The sequence below is a fragment of the Lissotriton helveticus genome, chromosome 2_1, assembly GCF_964261635.1.
Source record: "Lissotriton helveticus chromosome 2_1, aLisHel1.1, whole genome shotgun sequence".
Taxonomy (NCBI): Eukaryota; Metazoa; Chordata; class Amphibia; order Caudata; family Salamandridae; genus Lissotriton; species Lissotriton helveticus.
In genome coordinates, this window is record NC_136059.1 from 1,525,225,760 (window position 1) to 1,525,244,676 (window position 18,917).

The 18,917-nt window shown below is 44.1% G+C and overlaps 1 protein-coding gene across 4 annotated transcripts in view; it reads left to right on the forward strand.

Annotated features, from left to right (window-relative positions):
• Positions 1-3,144: 3,144 nt before the first annotated feature.
• LOC144818757 (uncharacterized) overlaps positions 3,145-18,917 on the forward strand; it is a 261,995-nt gene continuing 246,222 nt past the window's right edge. For 2 of the 4 annotated variants that reach the window (XM_078676475.1, XM_078676477.1), the window contains exon 1: positions 3,145-3,376. In XM_078676475.1, coding sequence (XP_078532601.1) covers positions 3,353-3,376 — 24 coding nt within the window. In that variant the 5' untranslated portion in view covers positions 3,145-3,352. The remainder of the gene's footprint in view (positions 3,377-18,917) is intronic. The other 2 variants (XM_078676476.1, XM_078676478.1) reach the window with 1 other exon arrangement.

Here is an 18,917-nt window from a genome sequence, read left to right on the forward strand (position 1 = left end):
AGTCAGATCCTTCCTAGGCATGGCCGAGTTTTACAGGAAGTTTGTGCAGCACTTCGCCACCAAGACGCACCACTTGCGCCAGCTCCTTCGAGACAAGACAGCCTTCGAATGGACAAAGGAGACACAAGAAGAATTTCAGAGAATTAAAGAGGACATCAGCACAGCAGTCCCTCTGAGTGGATTTGATCAGCAGTGCAGTCAAAATCAATATTAACGACAGATGTGAGCGAAAAAGGCCTAGGAGAAGTCCTAATGCAAGAGACGAAAGAAGGAGAAATCACCACCATCAGCTTTGCATCAAGGTCGTTGTCATCGACGGAGCAAAAGTTCAGCGTAATAGAGAAGGAGATGCTGGCAACAGTGTGGGCCATGGAGAAGTTCCGCCAGTTCATATGGGGCACGAGATTCAGGCTCAGGACTGACCACAAGCCGCTGGTCAAAGTCCTCACATAGTCAGGACATGCAAATGCGACTCCACGCATAGCCAAGATGACATTGAAATTGTTGGACTACCGGTACGATGTGGAACACATTCCAGGAGCAAGGAACAAAGTAGCTGATTATCTCAGCGGAGCCTCAGCCATGGAGGAAGCTCCACGAGAGTCTAAAGATGAAGATATCAGAGTAGCGTTCACGGAGGACCACGAAAAAGTGATAAGTGCGCAGGAATGGAAGGAAGCATACGAGAATGACTCTGACATCAGGACGGTCAAGCAATTCATATTACGAGGGTGGCCAGACAAGAAGCATATAAAAGCTGAGCACCGGAAATTCTTTGAAGTTAGGGAGGAATTATCCGTCGGGGACCGAGGGATCTTCCTACTAAGAGGAGAAAAGGTGGTTCCTGCCAACTCCTTAGTGCCACATTTACTCGCCATTCTACGCGAGGGACATCTGGGTATCGTGAAGACGAAGCTTAGGGCGAAACAGATGTACTGGTGGCCGGCAATGGATAGCCAAGTAGAAAGACATGTGAGGAAGTGCGAGCAATGCCAAAAAGCAGACAAGTCACAAAGTTCGATGCGACCACCAATGGGAAAAATCGACAACCCCTCTAACCCATGGGAGGATGTGTTGATAGACATCCTAGGTCCGGTGTTGGACATACAAGGAGTTCCGAAGTATGTAGTGGTGCTCATGGACAGGTACTCCAAATGGCCTGAGATAGACATACAAGAAGACATGGACACAGACAAAGTATTAAAGTTTCTTACAACCATCTTCCTTAGAGAAGGCATTCCACGTTCCATCCTAAGCGACAATGGGCCCCAGTTTACCTCGGAAAAATTGAATGCTTACATGGAAAGGAATGGCATAAAGGTCAAGCACACATCAATATATCACCCGCCTGGAAATGGTTTAGTTGAGAGGTTAAATAGAGTCATCACGGGCTCGGTTCAGCCCGAGATAGGAGCAGGAAAGGACTGGGAAAAAGAATTGAAGTGCACCTTGTGGGCCTACAGGATCACCCCGACCAGCACAGGATACAGTCCCTTCCAGATCCTAAGAGGTCGAGACCCCTTCACCAAGGACAATGTTGCGTGGGAGGAGCGCACCATCCTGAGCAAATGGTCCCCTGCAATTGTGCACCACAACTTAGAAAAAGCACAGAGAATATATACAGAACATTACGATAGGAGGCGCAATGTAAAGGAGACGGAGTTAGAGAGAGGAGAGTGGGTTCGAGTCAAACTAGCCCAGTTGAGGAAGAAGGGTGACAGCAAGTTCAGTGCACCTATGCAAGTGGAAGAGGTTTATAGCAGATCCGCTCGGCTGAGCGATGGGAAAGTTTGGTCTCTGGATCGGATGTCCAAATGCAACAAGATACTGCAGTGGGGTAAAGGAGAAGAAAGACAGGCAGAAAACCCCCAGGCTCAACACACGATGAGGGAAATTCCGAAGGTAGAGAAAGAGAAGAAAAATGGGAGATGGTGGACGATCCAGACACCTTAGAACTCCCGGGAAGCAATATTGGAACACCTCAAGGGAGAATCCACACAAATGCGGATCGAGTCGTGGTAAGAAGTCCTCGAGAAGATTTCGTGAACTCTTCCAGTACTCCAGTGAGACGGACCCGCGCTGGCAGAGCCGTGGTAAGACCGGCCAAGTACCAAGACTTTGAGATAGGTAAAGCGAATGAAGCAACTGGCAGGTAGACTGAAAGACATTACTTTCTTTGTATTATGTAATCTGTAAAGGAGGGAGATATGTAGTGTCGCGCTCTAGTCGTGCGTTATGACGTCACGACGTAGAGCGCGGCCACCATCTTGGATAGTGCGGAGAGCTCACGAACCGGAGAGTTGCAATTCCGGCGCTCTCCTTAAATGAATAAGGTAATTACCTGCAAAGTACATATGGGCCTCCACGAGTGTTATTGGGGGTAAAGTAGATCATTACACAAGAGCAATTATAGGCGGGAGATGCCTAATATAAAGCAATTTTTAGCGACAAAAAATGTTGAGGCATGGCCCCGAATCGGGTCTATTGAAATGTATCTATGTGCGTCTTAGACTCTACATATTATTGGATGTTTACCCTGCAATTTATATGATTTGGGGAGTCAGCCTACAAAACTGTTACCGGTTGAATTTAAACTCATCAAGTTATCAAATTAAAAAAGGGCATCCCCGTAAATTAGGAGTGTTGACCTGTATAAATAAAGTGCCACACATAAGGCATGTAGCGTCATCAACAGGCACATTAAAAACTGAAATGTCCTACATATGAAAAGTGAAACTTCAGCAGCTACGGGACAGTCAGTTCTCTACTTAACTTAAACCTACAGGAGTCCACAACACAACCCAGAGAGCATGCGCACTAGAAGGATACTTATCAACAGAAGGATACTTATCAACGCTTATCAACGCTCTCACTGCGAGAACCAACACAGCAATTACACTTAATGTTAATCTAAATACAACATGCTTGCCGTGACCGGCGTTATGAGTAAGGCTGATGATCATGGGGAAAGGGTCTTTTACAAAAGTAACATTGGAAGTATAGTCTCTAAAGCCACTCTACAACACGTATCCCTCCAGGAGCAGGAACGCTACTATTGAGCGTCTTCGGTCAGCTGTTGGGGTCAGACTGCGCATGCTCCGAAAGTTAGTATTTTTCCACTGAGCCTGCACAGTCCGAGTCTGAACCAATCACAGCTCTCCTACCTGAGTTACAGAAAGGAGAAAGGCGGAAGCGGTGTGTCTGCACCACCGTCGCAGTGCTGGACTGTTTACAAGGAGGAGGAGAGGCAGAGGGGGCCTCTGGACTATTTCTCTTCATACTCCCCATCCCATAGTTATAGCTCAGACGCTGACCATTCACGTGGAAACTATTCCAAGAATTATAGCAGAAAATGCCTCCTCAGAATTCAGATAAGGTGAGAAAATCCTTGTCAAAGCTTAATGTGTTTTCACGAATACCCAAACTGCTTTGAACTAAGTCACTATATCTGTTGTCGTCCGTTGGTATTTTTTAAGCGCAGCGTTTGACATTTCTGTGGTTTTTTGGCGTTGATAGAACATTTTTTTTACACGCTGTGTCTAAAGTTGATTATTTTTTTTAATCATAGGACGCATTTATTCTCCAGTAATATTCGTCAGTCTTTCCTTCACTCGTGTGGTGTCCCCGTCTCTTTTTGTCTTCGTTTCAGTGTCGCTGTCTGCATTGATATGGCAAAGCAGTACAATCAACGACAGACAGCATATTATATTTGTGTGAACGCGTGCTTTATTATGATGGGTTTGTTCTTACGTAAATTGTAACTGATAGCTCAGTCCTCCCCCAAAAACTACAGCCAGTTGTCCAATGTAGTCAGTGCTGTAATTGGGGAAAAAATATTTCCGAGAATTGGGCGTAAAAGTGTGGCAGAAGAAATCCAATTAAATCACCAGCCCCACCAAATTTTCTTTGCTGTTCACAATATTCTTGTAGCGGGTTCTCCAGAACGGAAGAATAACGAACGAAGAAGTTGAAGTAAATGAAGTTATGTCTTTAATTAGAAACAGCACAACGAGCACTCCACAATGCAACCCTCAGCTCCCGAGGTCCCAGCTTCAACTGTCGAAACCCTGAACCCTCCACACTGAACCCCTCCAGGGATTCCACTCCAACATTCCAAATACCATGGCAAAAATCCCATAACAATTCTTTATTTGGAAACTAAACAGGTTTTAATGCTTCATGTACTCAACATTCAGCAAGTGACAGCCAACGTGTTTCGAGAAAAATCTAATATAACCATTTCTAACTCAATCTTCGTGGCCTCGCCAAAGATGCTGCCTGATAGTCATTTGCATGACTATCTGAGCAATTCTCGTCTGATATAATCATTTACAGTTGCACCTAAGACGGCCATCGCTGTGCTATGGAACAGCTACTGTGGTGAATGCGGATGAATTGGCAGTAGTTCCTTTTTATGCCTTTTGATCCTTATTATGGGCTGCTTGAGGATCTGTGAAATATAATGCACTTGCTCATTTTGAATTTGTTGTTGAACTGTGGTGCACGTTGGTGGTTTTGCTGTTAAGATTGTGAGCCATTAAGTGGTTTCTAAAATTGTTTTTTAGTATTCATTCCTTGTGGATTGTTTATCTTTTTAGTGATATTCAGTAGTGATGGGAATCCTTTTCTGCTGATTGCTATGACACTTTTTGTCCCAGAAGAAGCAGTGATGTTGGATAACTAAACATGTGTTGGCTATTGTGAAGGTGAACTATAGAGGCTCAACATTTGTGTGTGTGTACATTTTGTTGTAAAGCAGTTCTAGAAATGTCAACATTATATTTGAAAGAACAATTGTACTGTTAAGTTAGACAATAGAGGCTTGGTGTAACTTCTATTGTACAGTAATGTTTTGGACTGGTGCACATGGTATGAGAGGTTTAGGGCCAGGTGGCTCAGTTTCCACAATACCTGTTCCGTCACTTTGGTTACCAGTCTGTAAGACTTAAACTTCCACAGGTGTGAGGAAACAGTACTGGGCAATGAACCGGAAACAGTTATGAGTCATAGTGTGTATGAGGCATGATCATTGTTATACAGCCCAGGGGTTAATTCCTGTAAATACTGCCAGGGGTTGATTATAAAGAATAATGCTGGATATTTAATTACTCCTAATGTGGCCCACAGTTGTGATTATAGTTAAGTGTATAAACAAAGATTTCTCATTTGGATTACAACTCACAAAGGGTCAATTTACTACATTCAACCATATTCAACACGTAGCCCAAATATTCTAATGCCACTATTGTTTCAGAACCCATAAACCAATTATAAACACATAAAGAATCTTACGTAAGTATTGCAAAAATTCATTTATTAAAACCATAATCAGTAATGTAAAGCACAATAATGTAACTAATTGTATCTAGACAAGTAAAAAAAATTTCAGCAGATTTGTACATAAAACAAATAGATTTCAATATACATGAGACGCAAACAAGTGACACATTAAAATCATCATAAATATGTTAATTCACTTGAATCTGTTGAGTTGGAGTCTATCAATCCTTTTATATTTAGGCGCAAACGTTCCTCGCATATAACAATAACAAAAAGCGTCTGCGCGTTTCTGTGAGCTATGTATTTTTACGCCACCTTCTTCAGGACTCTAAAAAAGGTCTCTCTTGGAGTTAGCACAGTGTCACATGTGCCTCGTAATGTCACTGTTCCATCAAGAAGAAATAAGTTCTCTATTGTGGAGTATTATTGGCATATAGTATCTTCTTATTTGAGATTGTAGATTCTGGAGTTTTGATGTTCTCTTATTTCACGAAATATCAACCAGTAAACAATTAGGCATTTCTATACCAATATTTCAAATGACTATCCAATGTAGACGGAATTCGGCATCCCTCTCCAATGACAACAATCTTTTAGCCGGAGGCAAATCAGTCCTCCGTCCGATCTGAAGGGGTTTCAGATCTCTCTTGATCAAAAAAGTTGTATACCGGTACGTTCTCACGATATGTTGTCACAGAATTCTTTAAGAGAAGGGGTCTGGTGTGTGGAAGAACATCCGGTACCGCTCAGCAATAGGAAGACTATTTGAATATTGTTAAAACATCCAGATTTTTGCTTCATAGTACCAAATGGGCGGATTCTGTTTGGGTGATTTGTTTCTACATTAAATGTTTACATTAGAATATGTGGTGCATTCTCTTAGATTTAATATTATCCACCTAATTTACTGAATTTCTGAGATCATTTAACATTTATTTTGGGCATGTTTTGCCCAGCTTACCAATGTTATTTCCAGTGATTTCCTATGATGCTATTGGTGATCAGTTTAATTTGATGTCGCTTTTCAAAATATGTTCTACCTGTGCATCCCTAGCAGTGAGAATGCCATGTGAAGTACTCATTCAAACACAAGCCAGTATAGAAGGGCCCACTGAAATCTTCAAGCAGCCAGCATGCATGCATACATACACCCAGCACACAAACCAACCGTATTAGATAACCAAATGATAAAGACAAATGAGTGTAAATCATTGGGTAGTGGGATAATTACAAATTTCCTTACTAGTACCTCTAATGCGCTCTCAGTCTTCTGGTTTTACAGAATTGGTGAGACATTCAGTCACTCCAAAAAAGCTTAGACTAAATGGACTACCCCTTCAGGCTAGCTTTGTATGGGACCCTTATCAAGGCCCCAATGGGAAGCCTTTTCACTGCTTACTGGGCATCGTATAACACTCTCTTGGTGGTTCAGCAACTGGTAATCTGCCTTTCATCTTATAACACCAAAATCAGCTCTTTCTTTCACCAGCAAAAACAGTGACAGTCCTCTGGCAAGACCCTTCTTTCTTAACAACCCTTCCTTGCGTGATTCATCGCCACATTATAACATGGGTCCTTTTATACTTCTGAGTCCTATTATTCTCTTCCCAAAATTAATAGCATCATTGCCAAGTAACATATATTTACAGGCTACAAAGCTGATCTTCTTACTGGTTTCAGCCCAGAAACAGTCACTGTGGAAATTCTAGATGAAGCTCTTCACATAGTGCGCAAAGGACACCCCGGTTTGTTCATAGTTATTGCACAATCCTTTCCTCTTCCTTATTTAGCCTTACTGTGGGTGTGCTGAGCCAGACCTGAAAGGATATGGTTGTCCTTTTAAACCAATGTGTGGATGACCCAGAAATCTACTTAAAACAAATTGACAATTGAGGAGAGCTTTTCTTAATTGCCTTGACAGATTATACAAAAAGATGTCACTTCCATAATCCGTATTTAAGTCTCTCAAAAACCCACCTGGTCTCCTCAGTTCAATTGAAAACAGCAGTTCAAGCTACTGTTGTGTCCAGACCACACTTCAGAATTGCTACCCTAGCAGATGCTTCATATGTCCCACTTGCGCCGCCCGCTCAAAACAGTACACAATTTGGCTGCCAAACTAATCTCAGTCAATAGAAAATTTGACCATGTCACCCCCATAACTCTTGATCTCCATTGGCTTTCAGTACATGTAAGGGTTACAGTCAAGTTCCATTCACCTGACTGATAGGATTTGATTTCCATATCAAGTGGCCAAAGAATCCTCGGACACCAAAACTCCTTACAAATGGAAGTAATAAGATTAAAAGCTTCTTTTGCCCTTAAGAACTCCTCCTTCACTGGAACCCCAGCTACCTGGAACTCAAAATCTCGTGACATAATGAAACAAACACTTCCCATATTCAGAAGGCACTTAAAATTCACACTTTTAGTCTCTTCTAAAGCCATTACAGCTTCTCCTTACTAAAACCCTACCATTGATCTACCGAATTTTACTCTAACCCATGATGTTCGTTCCATGTAAGAACACTACTTCTTCTGTACAGAGAATTGTATGTTACCGGGTGGCTGGTGGTCTTGCCTTTCTCAAGTATTCCCCTGTATGGAACAGGTTTGGTTAATTTTCAATCCCAAACAGTTCTGTTACTTACCTAGTAAAGTGTTGAGGCTCCCCCCTACACTTTCTTCACACCGTTTTTGCAATTATCTTGTAGGTGGTCGATTTTTCCTATTTTTACAGTTTCTATCTACTCGCAGCTTGGGGCAAAAAGGTTTGAAATCCATGGTTAAACATGGAAGATGATGCATTTCTGAAAAGCTGACAATAGTCTGAATTCTACGTGGGATCATTTGTTTAGATTCCTCATGCTTTTCCCAAAGAAGCTAATTGTTGAAATAAAATAAATAGCAAAATTACTTATGAAAAAATAGAAACATTGTTAACATTTTCATCTGTATTGTTTGCATTGAAGAATGATTTACAAAACGAATATGCCGTTACGTCCCTCAGACATTTCTGGAGTCAGCAATATATAGTGTTTGTCAGTTGCTTAAAAACACGCAATAACTAGAGCCATCAACTGAAAAGTGGCTTACAAACTTCCCCCCCATCTCCAGGGAAGCACTCCCAGTACTATTTAGCAAGGTGACATCGAGCTCCCCTCTGGAGTCAGCACCTCCCCATATACTCGTTCAAGGAGTCCAAGTTATCTTCCCCACACTACTGGACCTCCTAGAGTCTATCTCTCACTACTGGACCGGTCCCCCCAACCTGGAAACATGTGGTGGTCCAAAATCTGTTTAGAAAAATAAATTAATCTTAACCCCTCATGTCCTGGGAACTAAAGACCAATCTCCCTGCTTCCAGCCTTGGCGAAGGTGCTGGAAAAACATGTTAACGAAAGCCTCTCCTTATTATTGGAAGAAACCTCTCTCCTTTACCCCACACAGACAGGATTCCGACCACAACACTATACGGAAATCACAATGATTACAATAACAGAGGAGTTAAAAATGTTGCTGGACCAGGGAAGAGCTGCTGCCATTATCTTCCTTGAATTTAGCATGGCGTCCGATATGGTGGACCATGAAACCCTGATACAAAGGATGAGTGAAGCTGGAATAAAGATAATCCCTCTTAATTGGCTCACTTAGTTTCTAAAAGATAGGTCTTTCAAAATCTGTGAATACTCATGCTATTCATACGTCCTCCCCCCTGAAGTGTGTGGTACCGCAGGGTCTGCCTTCAGCCCCACACTTTTTAACATTTATATGCTTCCACTAGCTGACGTCTCACCAGCAGGATACAGCTTGAGTCCAGTGAGGTGATATGCACGGGACCCACAATGTGCACAGGACCCATGTCAGGGCAACCTGTCCCACTTAGAACAATATACCAAAGCATACAGAACGTGATGGTTGGTACGCCTGTACCCAATGATGAGCCCATAACAAGGGCAAAACTGGTCCTGTGTTACTTGTGGTCCAGTTCAGGGAGGACCGGGCTTGGCAGTTCGTGCTGGACTGTTCTTATTGGAGCAGGATCAAGACTGATTTGCATATGGCCAGGTCCCAACTGAGGTGGCATGGTTTGCAAAATAATAATGGACTGGGATTCGGCCAGAGTAATTATCAGTGGCTAGGTTTAATTCAATCATTCCATCCATCATTTTTTGTATGCTTTAGTATGTTGCCCTAAGTGAGGCGGGTGTACCCACATGTGAGTCCCGTGTACACTGTGTCAATGGAACCAAGCTATACCTGGCAGATGCACTGCTATGACAATCCGCCCAATCGTTCTGCTACTGCAATCCACTGTGACTTGAAGTACGCGCAGCGATGAGTTTCAGTGACCTGAAACACCAAAAGCTATGAAGGATTGCTCCGTTCACTTAGAGAACATCATTGCTAAGTGGTGAAGTCATTAGTGCTGACTCTGCGAATTGACACAGTCAACACTTGACACACTCTCACATTCTAGCAAAGTTCCTGGGCAGATTTGAAGCGTTCTGACACACCGAGAAAATCTGCCATTCATCTAACTCGTCTTACTCAAAAAGCCTGGACTTGCTTTCATTGTATTCCAGCATCAGTATCCAGGTAGGGAACTGTTGAACTTCCATGTATTGAACTAAAGTGGGTTGGGGCAATGCCATAACTTCAAATACTCAGCACTGGGACATATGTAAACACTGACCTACTGGTCTCACAACCTGGAAGGCTACTCGCGTATTCTGTATTCAGCCTTCACCTGAGCCTACTTTAAATCTGAATAGTTCCTGAATAAAAATCCACATAGTTCATTATTTCTGCGTGTAGTATTGCAACATCATGATCAAACATTCCCACGGTCATATCTACAGCCTACTGTTCTAACGTGCCTCCTGTACCTGGTAATAACATCAAGTTACGCGAGAAAGGCATGTTATGGGAGTGAGCTATATAAAAGTCCATGGGATGTTTTGAAGGTATAGGTGTAAGAGCATAGGAGTGGATCTACTTGAGAAGTCTGATGTTGGGCCCTAGAAGGCATCAACAAGTTAGTATCTCTTAGAATCTCACGCTTGAGACTTTTCAAGGAAAGCGTAGTGTGGAAATTGACATATGAACAATTTCTATATGAAATAAGAGAAGTCCCGAACCCCATTGTGAATTCATACTTTTTAAATTGATGACAATGAGGGAATAATAGTTGCCACTGAAACGCTCATTGGCCGCCTCTGTTTCGGTGTATCATATTGGGTCCAATAGTGTGCAATGTATATCAAGCCAACAGAGCACACCAGTACCTGTTGTAGGCACCGTGTGAGATGTTCGGGAACCATTGTTAATTTAGAGAATGATAGAGTGTGAATGTGTGAATGAATGCTGTCAGGGTACAAGAATAAAATACTTTGAATAAATAAATTAAAAAAAAAATTACTTTATAAACAATTAACTGTTCAAGTGTTAAATTTGTATAATGCAATTGTATAATGCATAATAGAATCAAGTTGTGTAAATACATTGCTATAATATTTTTATATGAAATTAAACTGAATAACGTGCAGTTTGTAGTTTGATACGTGTCATAGATCGTATAGATGTTTCACTAAACAGAAGAAATACATCTTGAGTGGGAGGTTTGTTGCTGGTCTTATTACCCCTTCTCGAACCTAGAAGTAACACCTGGGGGTTCCTTTTGGGCTCACACTAAGGGCTTGATTAGAACTCTGACTGTCCTGGAGCAGGGCGCAGCGCCGCTGCCCCGCTCCAGGACTGCCACAGGTGTCTGTACCCCGCCCGATAGCGAGTTATAATCTGATGGGCGGTACTGCGGCTGCTGGCCTTTCAGTGCTGCCTTTCAAAGGCTCATAGGAGAGTCTTTGCACGGGGGCAAGGAGGGTCCCTGAAGGGCCTCTTTTCTTTCCTCCCAGCCAGCAGTAACATGGAGGAAGAACCTCCATGACACCGCTGGCAGTTAGGAAAGTTGAAAAATGCTTGGCGGTGCCTCAGGACACCACAAACCACATTGCTGGCCTCAGACTGCAGCAGGACCACCAGGAAACACGGTTCCCTTGTGGTTGGGGTCGTCCGATTGCCGCAGTTGTAATACTGCGGGCGGTCTTGCAGTGCAGTGGTTGTTAGACTGCCACCTTGACTACGGCGGACCACCCTTAGTCAAAACCTGCATCGTAATATGTCGGGCTGATAGAAAATTGTAATTCGAAATTACTTTTTCTGTGCAGCTACATGCATGATTGTTTCTACAAGTACCTGTGTATTCCACCCTGGAGTTCTCATTTATCCATCCATACATTCATCTAGTTATGATTCAATCCATAGACATTCATCCATCATTTCACACACACCTACCGACTTTGCATACTTCCATCCACCCTCACTCGTCCATCATCTGTCAGCTCCCAAGCACATATCCAATCATCTAGACTGTAACCTCTGGATTACCCGGGATCGGGGAAGGCAAGATAGAACAAGAGAATCAGACTCCAACCAAATATAGCTGTCCAATAAGTATTTATTGGATAAATGCTTTGTGAAGAAAGAATGAAATAAACCAAGGTAGTAATTAATATGGTACAAGAAGTCAAAAGGAATAATAAGTAGTAATCAAAATGTAAGGTCAACGATACCCATTAGCAGCACCGGTCCCTTTGCCTTTCAGGGGCTCCCACCGTCCTCCGCATGAATACCGGTCCCGGTATTCGCCAACGGAGGGCACTGTGCTAAGAAATGGCCGAAAATGCCATTCGAGCGCTGCTAATGGCGAAGTGTATCAATGAGGTCTCTTCTACACGAGTGTTGATGCTCTAGCAGGTAAACAACGAACTTGGGAGGCCCAGCCGGGCGCTCTACTATTCAGTTCGCGACTGAGTTGAAGGGAGCAGCCGCTCGACCTTCTTAACCCCAAGAGCACTGCACCAAAGTATAATAGTGAAGGACCTCTCGGGTGCTTTACGCACTTCACAGCAGAGACGCGGCAAACACCTCCGTGGTGTGCGTCTCTGCTTGTTTCACACACGGAGCAAACTCTCGGGTTCTGGGGGCGGGGCAATGAGCAGCCGCTCGATCTTACCTATGTAATCCTCACTGTGGTTCTAGCGAGTGTAACGGAGACGCTGCAACACCTCCGTGGCGTGCGTCTCTTTTCAAGTTGCTAAACTTAGTGTCGGACTGACACTCGAACTCTCTGCTTCGGGGAGCGAGATGCCTGGAACCGCCGCTTGGCCGCACCTCTCTCTCTCTCGCAAACAGGTCCGCTGTGGATGAAGAACGCCTCGGTACTGCAATACGCTGCTGTTCTCCAGGTCGGCAAGGATCACAATATCCGACGCCGTGTCTTCGCCGAGGTACGCTATTGGAAGGTGTTTCCGATCACGCTCAATCTCGCTAGGAATGCTGGTCATTGTTGTTTCCGTCCTGCTGCGACGCCGATTGTTTCTGTGCGGGATCGCGGTGACAACAGAGCAAACGTCATAGGTGAGGAGGGGGGAATTCATGACATAGACCCAATGATTGATCCATTAACTGATGCTTAAGCAGGGGTGTGGAATTCCTATTGCCCAACACCCAGGACATATTGTTTGGGATCAAGGGCAACACGTTTTGATGTTTATTTTATTCTTGGGACAAGTAGGCCCAACCCCCTGCAGCACCAAATCTGTGGCTGTCAGATTACATTACTACATTGTGGATGAGGGAAGGGCATTGTCTGCCGTTAAGGTAATATTTGTCTCTATGTTAATACTGTTCGAACTTTTATTTATGGTTCATTCATACAAAGCCTTCGTTATTAGGGTGAGCATTCTAAAGAAATGTTGTAAGTTCATAGTGCACTACTAACAGTGGTTCCAGTATAAAAATGTGTACACGCGTTTGCGAAGTTTAACAATATGAGGCAACGTATAATTCTTCCAGGAGGCTCTCTGATTCACTGCAATTATATGTAAACGCTTGGAAGCAAGATTGATGATTATTTGCTGTCAAAATAAAATGTTAATAAAAACTGCAGCTGAGAAAAAAATATTTTGCTTAACTACAGTGAAATGTTTGGTGCCATTTCTTTGTAGCATCATTTAGTAAAATGTGTTAATGGATGCTTGCATTTCGCAAAAATATGCATAATTAAAAATTAGCGTAACCAGTTTCAACGAAATTATAGTAAACATGAAAATAAACAATCATTGGGGGGTCAGCACATGAGACCGGGACACAAGCCGTGAGGGCAACGGCGGTCCCTACCTGTATTGCGGCCAGTGAAGGTCCGGTCACGCCGTGAGGGGAACGGCAGTCATCAGACTACATATCCCAGCAGCCTTGGGGGCCGCGCATTCCGCCCACGCCACCAACGCGCCCGGAGGCGCTTAAAGCAGGAAGAGCGCCTGGAGCCCCGGGGGTCAGCACATGAGACCGGGACACAAGCCGCGAGGGCAACGGCGGTCCCTACCTGTATTGCGGCCAGTGAAGGTCTGGTCACGCCGTGAGGGGAACGGCAGTCATCAGACTACATATCCCAGCAGCCTTGGGGGCCGCGCATTCCGCCCACGCCACCAACGCGCCCGGAGGCGCTTAAAGCAGGAAGAGCGCCTGGAGCCCCGGGGGTCAGCACATGAGACCGGGACACAAGCCGTGAGGGCAACAGCGGTCCCTACCTGTATTGCGGCCAGTGAAGGTCCGGTCACGCCGTGAGGGGAACGGCAGTCATCAGACTACATATCCCAGCAGCCTTGGGGGCCGCGCATTCCGCCCACGCCACCAACGCGCCCGGAGGCGCTTAAAGCAGGAAGAGCACCACGCGCTCCACGAGTCGCGCGCGGGAGTGTCCCGGGAGAAGCCCGGGCAAAGGGCGGGCCCTCTTAGGCCAGAGTAGGCCAGAGGAGGCCGGGCTGGGCCACGGACCTTGATCGTTCATTCAGAAACTTGTATTTTTTAGTAAGATTTTATTGACTCAGTGCATATATTAATGTGTAAGGGGTAAAGTGCTTTTTTGCGGGTTTTGTATTATCCTTTTTGGTGATGATGTCTAAAGCTAAATCAAACCGGATTACATCTGCCTCAGGTACTATGGATAATTACCTGGTTAAAAAGGTTACACAGATTAATAGCGAGCGTAGGGCCTCACTAGGTCGTGGAAGCGACCGGGTGGTAGACGATGACATACCGATATCAGCTATTGACTTAGTCATAGTTGATGTACCAGAAGAGAGCAATAGGTCCGTCATAGCGGTTAAAGCACAGGTCCATGCTGACTTTCAAGATAATACCTCCCACATATCCAATGAGGCATTAGATCAGCTTTTGCCTTCTCCTTCCCCTTCCCCCTCCCGTAGACCAGTGAGATCTTGTAGAAAACCAATGTCCAAACGAGGAGGGAAGCATGGGAAGAAAAGAGTAGAAATAGCGAAATCAGTGCCAAATAGTCACGTTAGTGAACAGGATTCACAGGAAGATAATAACGCAGCTGGCATAAATACTACTCTGGAGCAATTTGCCTCAATGCTTAGTATACTCGAAGGAAAACTTGAGGCAAAGTTTGTTGAGTTAATGAAACCTCTGACAGCTAAGTTGGATAGTGTGGCTCTAGAAGTCAATAGACTAGGTGCACTGATAACAACACACCTGTCATCTACCCCAGCAATAAAACCTAAGGCCATAGAGAAGGGCCATAGTAGTAGAGACGGGCAAGGTACTGGCAGCTTTTCTGGTCAGCAGGAGAATAGTCAGAAAAAAGCTGTAGCTGAATCTGCAATACTGTGCCCTACAATCATAACTGGTAAGGAAAAACAGGGTACATCAAATTCCGCAGGCAACCTGGTCACTAGACAAGTAAAGAAGAGCCGCTATATTAATCTTCCACCTGATTGCGCACCTTATGTGGCTGTTTTAACAAATGTGCCGCCCATTGATTCTCACTCAGTTCAGCCATTTGAGGAATCACATGCCTCATTAAAAAATAAAACAGTATCATGGCTGAACAGTAAATGTGGTTTTCCAATTGCATATTCTGATCAAATCTTGTCCACGCGGAGAGTGAATTGGATTGGCCCGTCTTTAAAAACATCTAGTGGGGACTGTGTAGTAGTTAACTTTAAACATCCCCAACACGTGGCTACAGTCTTATTAAGAGCTGCCTCTCTAACTCAGAATGCAAATAGTGTGTGTGTACGTCCCCTTGGTTACTTTTATACCCACCTCATCCGAACACCTCCCCATCGTGGGAAAGTTGGTCCATATATCCCTATTCAGCCTCCGGTCTCTGAAACTGTATATCGGTACAATGTTGATAATCCTGGTATGAATGGGTTCAACGTTGTAACACAGAATAGATTTGATTCATTATCTGGTTTGGAGGCGTGCGACTGACATGAGGTTTCTGGTGGACAAGTAACAGAGATTCTGACTGATATGGGACATGAGGAAGGCTCACGGGTAAAACTGAATGGGAATAATGTAATCTCCTGGAACATTTCTGGTCTGGGTGCTAAAATGGAGGATTGTAACTGGGTTAGGTACATTAAGCAGTTTCAGGTTATTTGTTTGCAGGAGACCTGGTCAGTTGATTGTAACTATTTCCTGGAAGGTTATAAAGCATTCTATGTCCCTGCAACAGTCGCAACCAGGGGAAGACCGAAGGGGAGAATGGTAACGTTCATCTCTGTTGCTTTATCGTGCAAAATTCGCAGAGTCTTAACTAGTAATTCTGGCATTATTGGTCTAATTTTAACGGGAGAAAACTGTATGCTTGGTATGGTCAATTTTTATAATGCTGTCAATTTATGTTCTGTTAATCAGTTATCAGTATTGAATGTTTTTATTAGAAATTCCATGAGGGTCTGTATCCATAATCTCATGATAATGGGAGATTTTAATGTTCACCCCTGTGGGGATCTTCTTTTGAAAAGTATCTCGGACTTGCGCTGCCCGCGTTCAAAGGGTCTGCACTTGGAACATACGACAGAGGGGGAATTCTTCAATGATTTACTTAACGACTTAGACTTATCACTGACCATGGCACTGGTGGACCCCTCAAAGTGTTTTGAGATTCCATCCTTTAAGGGGCATGGCGGGGGAACCTTTATTGATTATGTATTAATCACTTTGCCAATACAATCCTTTGTGGACTCCTTTGTTATTGAACACAGTGAATTCAATGACCATAATCCACTCACTGTTCACCTGAAGGGCCCATGGATAGCTAATGTAGACACAACTTTTACCACCGGCAGAGTAAACACAACTGATGGGAGGCGCCACCTCAAATGGTCTAAAATTACCCCAGATCTGTTGTATAAAGATATTAAAACCATTTGTGCAGATGAAATTTTGGCCTGCACACAAGAGGGTCCACAACCGCGGAAGGTTCTTGAAGCCTACCAAAGTATGGCGGGCAAGGTGACAAATTTATTGTCGGTCCCAGCAAAGAAGCTAGAATTTACAGGACCCAAGTGGTTCAACCATGATTGCTCTAAAGCAGCTAGAAAGTTAAGGTTGGCACTAGCAGCCAAACCAAGAATAAAGGAGACAGTTCAATTGTGCCGCAAGCATTATAAATCTATTATCACTAAACATAAGGAATACCTTAGAGAGGAGGCTTGGAGAGAGATTCTGGACCCTTCCACTTTGCGGTGTAGTTCTAGATTCTGGGCGGTTATGAAGAAACCTTTCCTGGTCCAGGTACCGGGTGATGGCCTGGAATGCTATATCACAAAGGAGGAATGGGAGTCACACTTCAAGCAACTGTATTGTAGCTCGATGGAAGTAGGGACCATCTCCGTCCCGAGTGACAATGAAAAGATGATTAGCTTCTCTAGGGGGGAGGTTTTAGAGGGTATTGAGGGCCTAACAGCAGGGAAAGCTCCAGGTCCTGATGGGAACCCCCCGGATCTATTTAAATCAGAGCCAAGTTTCTGGGCACCTATTTTAGAGTCTGTTTTTAATGCAGCAGTAAAATATGGTTGCCCACCATCCTGGGGGGTCTCTATGATTGTCCCGGTCTTTAAGAAAGGGGACAAAAGCAGCCCGAACTGTTATAGGCCTATATCACTAATGGATTCTATGGTCAAAATTATAGGTAGAATCCTACTGCAGAGACTCTCTGATTGGACGTTGGAAAATAATATCATGTCCATTGTACAGTATGGGTTCTGCAGTGGCCGCTCAACTGTAACGCAGTGTCTTAACCTTTTTCTAATACTTAGCAAGTACACTGTGGCTCACAGGGGCACTATTCACCTCGCCTTCATGGACTTGTCCTCCGCCTTCGATTGTGTAAACAGGGGAAGGCTTTGGCAGTCCATGAGGGCGAAGGGTGTAGACAGTGGAATTGTCAACTTTCTGGCTGACCTACATAGTAATACTAGAGCCAATGTGAGATATTCTCAAGATCTGAGTACAACTGGAAATTTTGACAACAGAAAGGGTGTCCGCCAAGGTTGTATCTTGGCCCCCTTTCTTTCTAATTTTTATATTAACGACCTTGATAGTGTGTTGCAGAATGTACAGTCCGACTGTCCTAGAGTCGGTAGGCGTGGGATCCCTGTACTTTTATACGCAGATGATGCGGTTTTAATTTCTAGAACTGAGAGGGGCCTTCAAGCCTTATTAAATGCTTTTAAATTGTTTATGACGGATAAAGTAAAAAGTCCACATTTGTAAAGCGCACAATCACCCGTAAGGGTCTCTAGGCGCTGGGGGCCGTCTGGAAGATTAAGCGAGCTATTGCCCAGAGTCACATGGTGCTGGGCTATCCTGCCGCCGGAGCCGGGGATCGAACCGTGGTCCCCAGATTCCAGCGTCCGTCGCCCTGGCCGCGGCGCCACACCTGGATAGAGACATCATGGTCAATAACTCAAAATCATACGTCATGCATGTTGGCCAACAACCAAGAAGGAACTTTTCATTTAAACTTGATGATGTTGTGATCCCAGTAACTAAGACATTTTCATATCTTGGGGTCCTTTTTGACTCCAAGCTTAATTGGGGTCCTCAACTAGTAAAAAAGAAAGGGGAACTGGCCAGGGTTAATGCCTCCATCTTCAATTTCGCATCGAAATTGGGTAAAAAACCTACTAGTGCCATGTTGAAACTCTACAATGCAAAATCGGTAGCAACTGCTACCTATGGCAGTGAAATCTGGGGGTACACTAACTATGAGCAGCTGCAGATTGCTGAAAATTCTTTTCTAAAGCGCATTTTGTGTGTTCCTATAGGCACACCTAACCTATCGGTACATGAAGCGTTAGGGATGCAATACCTAGGTGACATTCTTTCCCTACGCCCAGTGACTTGCTGGCTTAAACTGTGGCTAAATCAGGATATACCACTGACCCACCTGATTATGAGCGACTATATGACCCAGGACAAGGCAATGGCTTCTCCTTGGATAAAATATGTGAAATCCTGCCTTGTCAAGCTTGGCCGCTCGGATCTGTTTGAATATCCTAGTAAGATTATAAAGGGTGATCTGGAGGCAATTAAACGGGACTTCCTTTCGGATAGAAAGATCCAGAGGGAAGAAGTTGAACTCCAGAAACAAAGTGTTAGAACATTTGTCATGTTGAAAACATGTGATACTGCAGAGCCATATTTGTTAGGCACACCGACCTCCCATGAAAAGTTCCTGCTAACAAGGTTCAGGT